Source organism: Triticum urartu, chromosome 2A (genome assembly GCF_056163025.1).
Source record: "Triticum urartu cultivar PI428250 chromosome 2A, HENAU_Tu73, whole genome shotgun sequence".
Taxonomy (NCBI): Eukaryota; Viridiplantae; Streptophyta; class Magnoliopsida; order Poales; family Poaceae; genus Triticum; species Triticum urartu.
The window spans coordinates 121,578,593-121,592,661 of record NC_141874.1 but is presented as its reverse complement, the minus strand read 5'-3'; the positions used below and the strand labels follow the sequence as shown (position 1 = coordinate 121,592,661).

The 14,069-nt window shown below is 46.9% G+C and overlaps 1 protein-coding gene across 2 annotated transcripts; it reads left to right on the top strand.

Annotated features, from left to right (window-relative positions):
* Positions 1-9,252: 9,252 nt before the first annotated feature.
* Positions 9,253-12,342, top strand: LOC125536171 (septin and tuftelin-interacting protein 1 homolog 1). 2 transcript variants are annotated; one of them, XM_048699333.2, is made up of 2 exons: positions 9,253-9,433; positions 9,521-12,342. In XM_048699333.2, exon 2 carries the CDS (start codon positions 9,584-9,586, stop codon positions 12,134-12,136), a length of 2,553 nt encoding a protein of 850 aa, XP_048555290.1. In that variant the 5' UTR covers positions 9,253-9,433; positions 9,521-9,583; the 3' UTR covers positions 12,137-12,342. The 2 variants fall into 2 exon arrangements, with proteins under 2 accessions (XP_048555290.1, XP_048555289.1); XM_048699332.2 differs by having other exon boundaries at positions 9,255-9,433; positions 9,557-12,342.
* The last annotated feature ends 1,727 nt before the right edge of the window (positions 12,343-14,069 follow it).

Here is a 14,069-nt window from a genome sequence, read left to right as displayed (position 1 = left end):
CATGGAATGAATAGGAAAGAGTACGAGCAAATTTGATTTACATAAACCGGCAAAAGAATCTTGAATTAGAGAAGTAAAAGATTTTCTGTTGTAGACTTATTTTTCCTTTTGCGAAGTTGCAACAATAACATGCACTTGTAGGCTACCAGTTGGGATAATCATGAAAAAGGCTAGGAAGGAGTAGGAACTAACTTTATTTAGAAAAAGGAAGGTTAGATTTTGCGATAGTAGCATGCAAGCATATTTTTCATAATAAGAATAATAGCATTTTTTAGAACAGTACTAATTCCAAATTTATTAACTTGCAGATCAAGTAGGTATGCTTTTAAAGTGGCAGTGGACTAAAGATGAGCACAGGGTTGTATACACCATGCTTAGAAAGGATGTCTCGGAGAGTGTTGAATGATGGAGTGACAAAGAGGTGTCGGCTTTAGCTCGTGTTCCTATTTAGACTATGCAACCCATCTAGGAAAGAAGGCAAGAATGTGGTGGCGTTCAAGACATCAAGAGCAAGAAACCAAAGATTTATGGACGGAAGAGGATCACATTTAATTCTAATGATAGAACCGAAGATCTCTTACACAATAGTTTTTGTGCCAGACAAACTACCGTCGAAAACCAAAGTATGATCTTGATAGCTTGAAACAAGTAGACTACTATCTCATGACCTTGATTTGTGTTATAACAGCGTGTATTTGTAAGTGTAAAACATATCCATATTATTTATCTCCCGTAGTCAGTGTTGTGCATATCATCTTTAAATTGCCACCTTTATTGTCTTTATCTGACAATGGCCTGTTGGTAAAGAATAGAAAGTGAGCTAAGTACTTCCATGGAAAAAACTACTACTTTAACCATTTCCATTCATGAGAAATGTCATTAGCAAACATACAGTTTATTGCACACTTATCTCTACTTTCAAAGTTAGTTTTAGTTCCAATTTTGAATTTGGTATCATGCACATTAAGATAAGCATGGTTGGTTTGATGTGAGGTCAGTTTTATTTCCAAGTTGGAATTTAGTACCATGAATATTAACGGCCAGCTTATATTGAAGACCACAACAGAGTTGGAGGTAGATCCGGTATAGAGTGATAAAAAGATTAAAAAAACTATATATCCTAGAGAGGTGAGGGTGAAAAATATACATCTTATGGGAGGTGGGAGAAAGGTGCAAGTTGCCTTTGGGATCAAAATTTCTATTCATATATTTCTTTTTCCGTGGCAACACATGAGCGTGGAGCTGTCATGCTAGAGCTTGGAATGAAGGGTTGGTCCAATATAGAACGAGGGGGTACTAGCACTAAGATGGGGAGGCGGTTGCCGCCCTTGTCCCTTCTTGTTGGCCTGCCACGACGACGTCGGGCTCAATTAGAACACGAATTAGTGGATTTTGTGATAAGAGTGAGGGTTGAGAATGACCGGAATAAGGGTGGAGTTGGTTTGTTTAGTTATGACTGTCTGAGTGGAATAATTTCTCTACCTTACAAAATGTGGCAAATTGCATTTCATTAGAGATGACTTTGTAGCAAATTGCATGAGCGAGCGGTTCATATTTTTTTTCATCAAGTTGTACAATTTTTTTATAAGGATGGAAGGGTAAATGCATTTGTTGGGCTCTTCAAGAGTTAATAATAGACTTTTATGTTTAGATAGAACGGTAAATGCATTGGCTGGTTGCTTCAAGAGTTATGGACACGGTGGCATATCAGTTGCATGCACAACAACACACATCATATTTTTGTTTCGTGGTAATGCATGATATTCAAATGTAGTTACAACGTGGCAATGACTCAAGAGACATCAGATCCACCTTCTTGGCTCAGGGGAGGGGGCGTCATGGGCGGTGCATGCCTCCTCTCCCTTGATGGCGGTGGTGGATCCGCACGAATAGGGAGGGAGGGGATCAGGGTGGAGAGCAGGGCGATTGGCGGGGGATTCCTCCTTGGCAGTCCGTGGGGAAGTATGGTGTGATGGAGAGAGGGTGCCATGACAATGGTAATATGGGCATCATCTAGTTTTAAAGGAGAGGACTTCAGCGCGAAATGCCCTGCTATGGCGGGAAACCGAGCAGAAAGGGGAGGGGTCGGCAGGAAAAGGGAAGGGTGTGTCGCGGGGTGGTTTTTTGTGTGTTGGGACCGCGTGTTGGAGATAACATGACAAATAGACCGGGAAACCACATTTCTCCCCCACATGAGCTGGATTTGAGATAGCTCGGACAATCTAGACGGTTGAATTTTGGGGAGCCCACCGGGCGCCCATTTGATGTTAAAACCTGCCCAAACATATGAGGGAGAAATGAGTTTCAACCATGAAGACGACCTTAATCATTTGTTTGAGTCATTTATATGTATTGTAGCTCGTAGCAACACACGTACATTCTACTATACTATTTAATCATGGATCGTATATATCAAGTTATAAGTTCTTGGGTGGCGAGCGATTTGGCATGTCAAGAAGACAGGAAGATTGCCGAGAAGGAAAAATGTGAAAGAATATGATAGAAACAGGATGCCACCATGCTTAACATGTATATCTAAATTAAAAGAATAATTTGATCTATGTGTCCATATTTTTATTATTCCCTGTCAAAACATAGGTATCCGGTTTTTGCCCGTAGCAACGCACGGACATTCTACTAATGATTGATAGTGCTCTTCATGTATGGCCTTCCTGCATACCCACTATATGGACCATAGCGTGACTGTCGGTGTCAAAATCGACGGATCTCGGATAGGGGGTCCCGAACTGTGCATCTAAGGCGGATGGTAACAGGAGGCAGGGGACACGAAGTTTTACCCAGGTTCGGGCCCTCTTGATGGAGGTAAAACCCTACGTCCTGCTCGATTTATTCTTGATGATATGGGTATTACAAGAGTTGATCTACCACGAGATCGGAAAGGCTAAACCCTAGAAGCTAGCCTATGGTATGATTGTCTGTCTATCTATCGACTAGCCTGGCCTCGGTTTATATAATGCACCAGAGGCCTAGGATAACAAGAGTCCTAGCCGAATACGCCGGTGGGGAGGAGTCCTTGTCTTGATCACCAAGTCTTGTAGAATCTTCCATGTATGCGGCAGCTGTCCGAACTGGCCCATGAGTATACGGCCATGGGGGTCCTCGGCCCAATCTAACACATCGGGAGATGACGTGGTGAGTACCCCCTAGTCCAGGACACCGTCAGTAGCCCCCTGAACCGGTCTTCAAGTTAGAGACGCTCCTCGATTCTTCCGAACTATTCTTCATCTTCGGTTGTCGGTCTTGGAAACTGGTTCAACAAATCTTCCCATCTTCGATCTTGAGGATCGCCGAAATGCATTCGACGAGTTTACACGTCGGGTATCTGAGGAGCCCCTTTAAGTTTCCGGCCTTTATCAATGCCTTGTTATTTTATGCCACACCTCGGGTTTGAAGTTGTTCCCGAGAGGCAGTGTCCTCTTGCGTCCGAGCTCCAACGCCGGACTGCATTCGAGGTATCTTTTGCAGCCGAACACCCATGTCGGACTGCTTCCGAGCTCCAACGCCGGACTGTGTCCAAGCTCCAACGCCGGACTATATCCAAGATGTCATAGATCATCTTGGTCCAAAAAAGTTGAAGGAGTTTAGCCGAGCTTAATGCCGGAAATGCCCTCTATGGAGCCAGCCACTAGCGCCCGAGCTTTATGCCGGAGTGCTTCCGAGGTGGTGCACCACCCCGACTATGGACCGATTTTTTGTCAATATTTTTTATTGGTGCAATTTATTCTCTGCCGAGATATATAGCCAGTAGCCCTCAAGGTGTGTATCGGTTTAAAACCCGAGATGCACCTGAAGGATGACGTAAGACCGCTAATCCCAGTAGCCGCTGAGACTCAGGTTGATTTGTAAAATCGGCCTGAGGATCAAGTCCTGGCTCGGCAGGATACTTCGGGACACAAAAAGCGGCGTGCTCAGTCCTCAAGACTCAGGTTGGGTGCGGCCGACCAACCCGAGGATCAAAATCTCCTCGGAAACTGTATTGCACTTAAAATTTCCTGCATTGGATAGGCAATGCAGTAGCCCCCGAGACACTGGTCGGGTGGCAACACCAGATCAGGGGATCGATGTGCCTCTTTAATATTTATAAATAATAAGCCCGAAGCCCAGTAGCCCCCGAGCCTTAATGCGGGCACGGGTGGCCGAATTAAGGATCAGTATCCATAGTAAAATCACAAATTATGTGTAATGACTCTATGTATCCAAGTACTTTACGTCATTAATGCTCGGATCCGCATTGTACAAAACTTTGTTGACCGACCATCAGCTTCCACCTCCTCGGGAAGTAGCCGAGGAGTGTTTGTCCTACTTTATAAAGCCTTTATGAGGGCAAAGATTTACGACAAACAAGGCAATCTGACCATACGATTTTATAAAGAAAGGTACGCAGAGAGATATGTTATATTACTGTTTAACATAAGAAATGTCTTCCAAAAAAATAGTCCCGCTATCGGTTCCTTTCTTTGGGTTGTCATGCTAAGCATGATCATGAAACCTCAGCTCTAATGTAAGAGCAAAATATCGAGGATTTAGTTTGGGAGGCCAGTTAATAGCCCCCGGTAGTGTTCGGCGACAGTCGAGGTCAAGCCGTAAATACTTCGGCCATTGTTATGAGTGGCCCGTCATTTTAACACAGTCATCGGATCGCTGACCAGTTTATGCTTATTATGACAGTCAGTTTTCGGCTTCCTCCACTGAGATGCTTAACCGTGTGAGCTGGAAGCACAATCGCAGTGGTTCTCCCTTTGCACGCCTAGCCGAACAAAGCGGAACATAGGAAGCAAGTGCAGGAGCCGGACAACCCAACTATTGACCAAAGACACAATTCGAAACCGATGCATATATAGCAATATCCGAGAATATTTTTGCCGAATCTATAAAGGTGTCCGGCATTGCACTGCGAGACTTGTGCTGAAAACACACAAATAGTTTAAAAGTGCCATAAGCTTGGAAAACCAAAAAACGTCAGTAAAAATTTGACGTCCGAACAAGATCAAGTGTTCGGTGCCAATCCACAAATTGGTCTTAGAAAAAAAGAGTGCTTCTGTCGTACTTTAACATTACACATCCGATCTCAAGACTTCAAGCGGGTCAGCCTACGGCTGCAGCCTCCTATCCCGAAGGCGGAGTGCTTCTCATTGGACCAGTTCGGTCACTAGAGAGAAAATGGGTTATCTGGCTATTGACCACACACTCATGTCGAAAAAGGAGCGATAGAAAAAGACTTTGCAACGACCAAGAAGAAAACACATTTACTATAAAATAGCTCATATAAATTTTAAGAGCCCCCAAGTGACTTGGGTAAAAGGTTTTATGTATAATGATTGTATGTACTGAAGTACTTATATCATATCTTTGTTCAACCGAACTTTAAACGCGTCTTAACCGACCGTCGGCTTCTCCCTATTCGGTCAAGGACCGAAAAGTGTTATGTACTCCACCTGTCGAGAATATGGATAGTGTTTCCGATAACCAGGCAACCGGGCCATAAGGCTGTAACAGACAAAGCGCGCTCAGGGAACTTATGCTATATTACAGACGAAGTGTAAGAAGCATCTTCGAAGAAAATAGTACCCCCACCAATACCTTTCTTCGGTGCTCATTATTACTATGAGACTTGTGCAATAGATTTTTTGTACTCATGAGTTCCGTTGTGTGCCGACCATGACTAAAAACAATAAGAGTGCTAGCTTTCGGCTTCACCCAGTCTGAGGTCAGAGCTCGGAGGACCCGGTCGTGACAATCGCAGAGGTGCTCCCTTTACTCCCTAGTCGAACAATCGGGAACGTAGGGGTAAGCACAGGAGCCAGGCAACCCAGCTTGCAAATCGCTTAAGTCAATATGGTGCATATTATGTAATACACGAACAAGGAACGAAGCCGTACAAGTATAATCATATGCAAGAGGAAAAGCTCTATCAAGGGAGCCCCCAAGTAAACGGGGTATTTGAATTTGTGTGTCACAAACAAAATTTGGACAAGAAATTTTTTTACAAGCAACTTTTTTCCAGAAAAGTATAATGCTTGGTTGAACCGAACACAAGTTAAAAATTAAAACTTTGAGCATGAAAACGACTTAGCTGGTTAATGTGTTCGGCATTGATGACACGGTCCGAGCTTGATGCGGGACAAGGTTCCATCCCCCAAGCCGGTCCCGAGGTGGCGGAGCGGAAAGCTCGACACGCCGAAGTGGTGACATGGAAAGGTCAATGCAGACCGGCAGAGTGATGCCGAAGTCCCCGGATCATTTTCCTGTGCACAAAAAATAGTGCAAACCGGAGATAATAGTAATAATGATAATAAAAAAATCGTTGCATAATAAATAAATTTATGCAAAGTGAGTAAATAAAATAAATATGGCCTGGTGCCGAAGTCAATGTCGATGCAGGGCGTCGGCATGATGCAGTAAAGGCGTGGCAAAGCCTGAATTCACAGGTCGGTCCGAGTTCCGGATGCGGCGTTCGCCGGACTATGTACGGAAACTGACGGAACCAACATGCGACCGTCGTTAATGCGACCATCATTTGATAGACCTGTGTACAGATGATGGACAAACCAGAGTAATAATTCCTTGGAAAAAATAAACCCAAACAAGCAAAAAAAATACTAGGATTAATAGCACATGGTTTATTTGTTGTAGCAATCCGAAGAAAGGTGATTCCCAAAATTGGGACTCGATCCGCGCACCCATTGCCTGATGGGTGATAAAGCGATGGCACGGTGATGCTGGCAAAGGTTGGCTCGCCGAGGCAAAGCCCTCAGTCCAGGTAACGTGACGGAGCTGGTCGGCTAGTGACGCCGAAGTCTCCGGAGTATAGGTTGATGAAGATATGGCGAAGCCCCCGGTCCAGCCGAGATGTCGAAGCCTCGATGTCAGCCGATGAGTCGAAGTAGGTCGGTGTGATGGACACCGCCTTGAAGAAGCAACAGTGCGGCCCTGCCGATGCAGGTCGTGACGTGGTCGATGCCGGCTTGATGAAGTGACCGTGCGGCGATGCCGGTATGCCCGCTCCGTGTAATCCGTAGGGCGGCGATGTTGGTGATGATTTATCCCTCGCGATGTCGGACTCTTGTTCGGCTTGCCGAGATGATGATCCGAAGAAGTTGAGATCGGCTTAACAAAGTGATGACGCGTCTAGCGCAGGTCGGCAGCCGTGGAGCAATATTACCGAACTGGTTTGACACCAGCATGATGTTGAAGATTATGTTCAAAAGATTTTAAAGTTAGTGGGATGTGTTTGGAAACAAAACACAACACCCCATACAAAACTTCCTTCAAAAAGGATGTCCGAAATCCCGTTCATAAAAAAGATGAACTCGGGTCGGATTCGTTTTCACGCAGAAAACAGATCCGAAAAGTGATGCACTAATCGGAAGGTTCCCGGAGTTTGGACGGTCGGATCGAGCTGAAATTTGGAGGGGTGGTAGATATGGGAATTCTGCAGTAGATGAACGGTTGGATTTTCCAAAGGACCTCCGAGCTAGGCTGTGGAGACCACGCCCTAAACTCATCCAAATCCCCGTCCAGATTTGACAAGGCTCCGGTATATCGTAGATTGTCGGAGATTTCTCCATCGGAACTCAACGAAATTTTCCAGGGTTGTTGTAGACTCAATTCCGCACAATTCCACTAAAGCAATCGTTAAAGAGACACTTGAGGAGACGGTGGCGGCGGACACAAGTTTACTGTCCAGAAAAACAGCACGGTCGCCCGAGGGCAATGTTGACGTTGAGCCCCCGGGCTCCCTGGATGATTCCTCCATGATCTTGATAGAGATCGGAGTTGATGTTTATAAAGGCCCTCATCCGAACATGACGATTGGAGGTAGGGCGCAGTCCTTGGTCGAACCAAGGTGACCAGTCAAGCTGGTGACGAAGATGTCGAAGTCGCAGTTGATCTGCAGGCGAGCCATCAACCTTTTGCCGAACACACAGCGGAACTCTCAATGAAAGCACCAATGTTGGTGTCAAAACCGGCGGATCTCGGGTAGCGGGTCCCGAACTGTGCGTATAAAGCGGATGGTAACAGGAGGCAGGGGACACGATGTTTTACACAGGTTCAGGCCCTCTTGATGGAGGTAAAACCCTATGTCTTGCTCGATTTATTCTTGATGATATGGGTATTACAAGAGTTGATCTACCACGAGATCGGAAAGGCTAAACCCTAGAAGCTAGCCTATGGTATGATTGTCTGTCTATCTATCGACTAGCCTGGCCTCGGTTTATATAATGCACCAGAGGCCTATGATAACAAGAGTCCTAGCCGAATACGCCGGTGGGGAGGAGTCCTTGTCTTGATCACCAAGTCTTGTAGAATCTTCCATGTATGCGGCAGCTGTCCGAACTGGCCCATGAGTATACGGCCATGGGGTCCTCGGTCCAATCTAACAGATCGGGAGATGACGTGGTGAGTACCCCTAGTTCAGGACACTGTCAGTGACCACAACCTTGATGAATTGTTCTTCATTCGCTGTACTCCACTAGCCATGGCTGAACATCTTCTGTTCTTTGTTTTTAGATAGCTCACCACTCATAGCCGAGCATCTCCAGGATATTGTTTGAGGGGTGAATCAAGTTTTATTCATCAAACACCACATAATTGGGATACAATTTTAGTCATGGGATTGGCCAAGCCAGATGTGACGTCCCAGACCTAACGAAAGTGAAAACTTGACTAAATTATGTGCTTCAACATTGACATCATGACCTTCAAAATTAAAAATATAGTTAAAAGACAACGTGTGTAGCTTAATCTCGCTAATATTGCTCCATTATTTCCTCGCCCACCTTTCTAGATATCCCCAGTCACCTGTTTAGCGTCAGAAGCAATGGCCAAACGATGGAGGTGAAGATCTTTAGCCAGCGCTAGTGCCTCACTGCACGCAATGAACTCTAATATCGATGCGCCGTCCACTCATCCAATGACAAAAGCGCTACTTCCTAGAAACGTTCCATCTATATCTCTACACACCGCTGCTGCCGTTTCTCCCACTCCTTTTCGGACATCAGCATCAATGTGTATCTTTGCATAGCCCGTTGGGGGGGGGGGGGGGGGCACTCCCTTTGACCATCTCAAGCTCGTCAATAAATCTATTTTGATGAAACAATGGGTACCTTGTGGGTTTTGAAAGATACCATCGTGGATCATGGTCAACCATGGGCCCAAGCACCCTTCGCCATTTGACATTCTATATCAGCCCATGCTTCCAGCTATCCATACAGCCCGAATCGGACCACCCCATAGTAAAGCCCATATTACACACAACCGACCTTACGGGCTGTAGCCGACCGCGCTGTCACGGAAAAACAGTCGCTCGTGGAAATAGTCCCTCCGACGCGCTCCCTCCCTCCGTCTCCACCCCGACCCGTGCTCGGCGGCGGCGGCGAACTCCGGCGGACAAGGCGTCTCGGGCGGCAAGGTAGACACCGCCACCCCTTTTCAGTTCCCACCCCCGCTTGTTCCGTCCCATCGTGTTGATTGGCCGAAACCCTCGGTGAAACCCTAGGTTCTGATTCGAGATTCGCCCGTCTCAACATCTCAGGTCGAGTATCCGGGAGGCGGCGGAGCCATGGAGGAGGACGCCGAGGGCATGGACCGCCTCGACATGGACGGCGACTTCGTGGGCGGCCGCTTCGGCCGCGACGGGGAGTTCTACTACCAGAGCCGCCGCGAGCGGGCGCCCCAGACCCGTGAAGACGCGCTCTACGGCGTCTTCGGCGAGGGGGACTCCGACTACGACTCCGAGGAGGACGAGGCGTCGCGCCGGCGCCGGCGCCGCAAGCGCCGCATGGACGACTCCGAGCCCGACCTCACCAGGCCCGTGCAGTTCGTCTCCAAGGGCATCAGTGCCCCAAAGCCAGAGGAGGATGAGGAGCAGCAGAGGCCTGGGCTTGGCCAGGCCGCGTCCTCCTCGGGCACTGCTGCCGCCGCCGCCTCCGAGGAGGATGCAGAGGAGGACCAGGATCCGTACATCGACCTGCCCACAGGGTTTGGGCAGCGGATCGCCGAGGGTGCACGCGCGAGGCGGGAGGAGAAGGAGCGGCAGCAGGAGTCGGCCAAGCGCCGGCGCAGTGCATTCGGGGCAGGGTTTGAACCTGGAAAACCAGCGCCGCCACCTGGGAGCCTGGAGTCCAACACGAAGGTGGCTAAGATGATGGCTATGATGGGGTACAAGAGAGGAGAAGGCCTCGGCAAGAATGCTCAGGGAATCACTGCACCAGTGGAGACCACCTTACGCCCCAAGAACGCCGGACTCGGCAGCGTCGAGGGGTTTAAGGAGCCCAAAGCTTTCACTCCCAAGGAGAACTTGCCACCCCCACCTCCTCCACCGCCTGCCAAGAAGGAAAAGCAACGGTGGTCCAAGAAGGCCAGCTTGAAGAAGGATCAGGTCTTGACTAAGAATGAGCTGTTGGCAAGGCGCGCTGAGCAGGAACAGGATGAGCAGCCCACATTTGTCCAAAAGGTGATTGACATGCGAGGGCCTCAGGCTCGTGTGTTGACAGACTTGAAGGGGCTCAGTACTGAACATGAGATGGAGGCAAATGATGTGCCGATGCCGGAGTTGCAGTACAATGTGCGGTTGCTTGTTGATGAGACTGAGGCTGATATTGTCAGGTTGGATGGGCAGCTGCGGCGGGAGCAGGAGAAGGTGGCTAGTTTGGTGCGGGAGAAGGAGAAAGTAGCAAAGCAGGAGGCTTTGCAGAAACGCCAGCTGCAAGTTATGGAGACAATTGCAGATGTGCTGGAGAAGGTCCGGGTTGATGACACCGCTGGTTTGCTCACTCTGGGGGGGTTGCTTAAGACCTTCCAGGAATTGAAGGTGCGCTATGAGGAGGAGTTCAAAATTTGCAGTGTTGCATGGGTTGCTTGCCGATTTGCGCATCCACTACTTATCCGGGTATTTCAGGGGTGGCAGCCTCTGCAGAATCCATTGTTTGGCTTGGAGGTCATGTCATCGTGGAAGGATTTGCTGCAGGGAGACCAGCCATATGATTTCTCAGATGCTACTGAATCAATGGCTCCATATGCACAGCTGGTCAGTGAGGTCATCCTACCAGCTGTGCGGATATCAGGAACTAATTCATGGAAGGCTAGGGATCCAGAACCAATGCTCCGTTTTCTTGAGTCATGGGAACGGTTGCTGCCCCCTATTGTGCTCCATTCAATATTGGAGCATGTAATAATGCCAAAGCTCACAGCTGCAGTCGAATCTTGGGACCCGCGGAGCGAGAATGTGCCAATCCATGTATGGGTACACCCATGGTTGCCAACTCTAGGGCAAAGGATAGAGACATTGTGCCACTCTATCCGGTACAAGCTGAGTAGTGTCCTCCAATTATGGCAAGCTCACGATTCATCAGCTTATGCTGTGCTATCTCCATGGAAGGGTGTATTTGATCCAGCAAGTTGGGAAGACTTGATAGTGCGTTATATCATTCCTAAGCTGAAAATGGCGCTCCAGGAGTTTCAGATTAACCCAGCAAGCCAGAAGTTTGACCAGTTTAACTGGGTTATGATCTGGGCTTCTGCTGTTCCGGTACACCATATGGTTCATATGTTGGAAGTTGATTTCTTTAGTAAGTGGCAGCTGGTTTTGTACCATTGGTTGAGCTCACCAAATCCTGATTTCAATGAGATAATGAATTGGTATAAGGGCTGGAGGGGCCTTTTCCCACCAGAGTTACTTGCCAATGAACGCATACGGATGCTTCTAACGGCTGGTCTTGAGATGATGAACCAAGCTGCTGAAGGACATGAGTTGGTGCAGCCAGGGGCCAGGGAGAATGTTGGCTTCTTGAGAGCAACAGAGAAGCGGCAATTTGATGCAGCACAGCAAGCATCGCAATACCCATCTTACCATGCTGTACCAGGAGCAGCCATGGGAGATATGAGCTTCAAGGAGTCTATTCAGGCATATGCGGCTGACCAAGGTTTGTTGTTTATGCCTAGAGTTAACAAATTCTATAACGGCATGCCAGTGTACGAATTTGGCACCGTGAGCATTTGCATAGACTCTGTCAAGCGACTACTCTATGCACAACTTCAAGAGGGAACTGAAAGATGGAGTTCTGTGTCTCTTACACAACTGCTGGAAATGAACCGGATGGCAAGACCACGTTAGGAGATCATCTATAGCTTGGAAGTTTCATCTGATCATTTTTCCTGCCAGTGTAGGTAGTCTTCAAATGTGTCTTGCGATCATTGTTGTAGAATTACTTGATAAAGAACAAAATTTCTGATGATGTATCTGAATGTGATTTTCCACATTTCAACATGGAACTTGGTTATTGCCCTAGAACGAATAATTGATGCAGAACTGTTTCTACATGTACATTGAGATACTGTTTATTTTTTGAGGTTGTTATTTTGATAAGTTCATTTCTTGTTTTGTTTCCTGTGATAATCGAATGCCCTCCCACTAGGATTATTAATGTGCATCTAGCTTTTGTCACTATGTATTAAAGATTTAGGAAACTACCACACGTACTGTAATACTTTTGGATGGATGAATTTTTTGCTCGATGCCATGTTCAGCTATTAATATGACATTTTGGGTTATTGCTGTGCATAGCTTTTGCTGTGTTGGGTGCATATAATTTTAAAATTTGTTGGTTGTAGCATTTTATCCAGTACCACTCTTCTTTACATTACATATAAAAAGGAAGATGACAGTAACTAGTTTTGCTTAAGTCAAGCTTACACATAGTGTCCATCTCATATTTAACTTCTTTTACGGTTCGGAAAGTAGATGGCCCATCTATTTGTATACAAGGTGGTTTACACTGGAATTTAGGAAGTTTCGTCAAGGCTTATATGATACTGCTTTTCAGTATTTTGAAGGTCCTTTGTCAACCCTTGCTTTCAATGTTCGAGCTTCGTCCTGAGGTCTTTATTTATTGGAACTGCAATTTTGAGGTTCCTCTTGATTTCGGGGCCTGATCTGGTAAGAGATATTTTCTACTCTTCTGTACCTAGTCCGTATCCAAGATATCTTCACTTATTTCGCGCTACGGCTGTATTGCTAAAATCATAGTCATTGCCAATAACTGCTGATGCATTTGATGGACAGAGTTGACATTGTCAGTTTGAAATTGTCGACATATCAGAATGCCATTTTTGTCTGTTTCATGCTGTGCAATTCACCTGTTCTTCATTGTCCGCGTGAGATTTCTGCTGTATACTCCCTCCGTACAGAAAAGGTGTACTTTCAACTTTCTTGGAGAGTCAATCTTTTTGAAGTTTGACCTAATTTATACAAAAAAATTACCAAAATTTAAACCGTCAAATTAGTATCATTAGATTTGTCATACTATGTATTTTCATTATATACTAAATTGGTGGCATAAATATTGGTCAATTTTTATATTAAATTGGTCAAACATGAAAAAAATTGACCCTCCAAAAAATGCTGGAAGTACACTTTTGCTGGGGTGGAGGGAGTACTTGACTAAACATTCATCTAGCTATTTATGTGGACACAAAAATGAGTGAATTACTGCTGTCGATTGTCTGACTAGTGTTTCCATGCGATCTAGTTCGATTCTGTGGATAACTGACTCTCATATACTCCCTCCGTCTGGGAAAGCTTGTCCCTGTGGTGTTTTTGCAAAAATGCCCTCGAAGAAACAACGACCGAATCCGCAGTCCATCGTCCCCTTCGACAGCTCCGCTCGTGCAGCTCCACCGCTCCCCTGCGGCACCGGCGACACCGCGCAGCTCCACCACGCCGTCCGCCGCGACCCGCAGCTCCACCGCTCCCCCCATCCCCGCCCGTCGATTTGTTCCCTAAAATACTCACCTTTCCCCATCCCTGCCCGTGACGAGGCCGAATGTGTACCACTCCAGCATCCCCGGCGCGGCGTCCAGCCAGAGGAAGAGGCAGTCGTGGGCAGCGGCGTTGGCTTCCAGCCCTCCACCAGCGCCTCGATGTAGGTGTTGGAGCCGCTGGCAAAATTTCAAATTGGGAAGAGCAAAATCTCACATTTCTTTTTCCGGCGGAGATAAAGGCGGCTCTCTCCTCTTCATAGGGTACGTGCAGAGCACACACCACTACA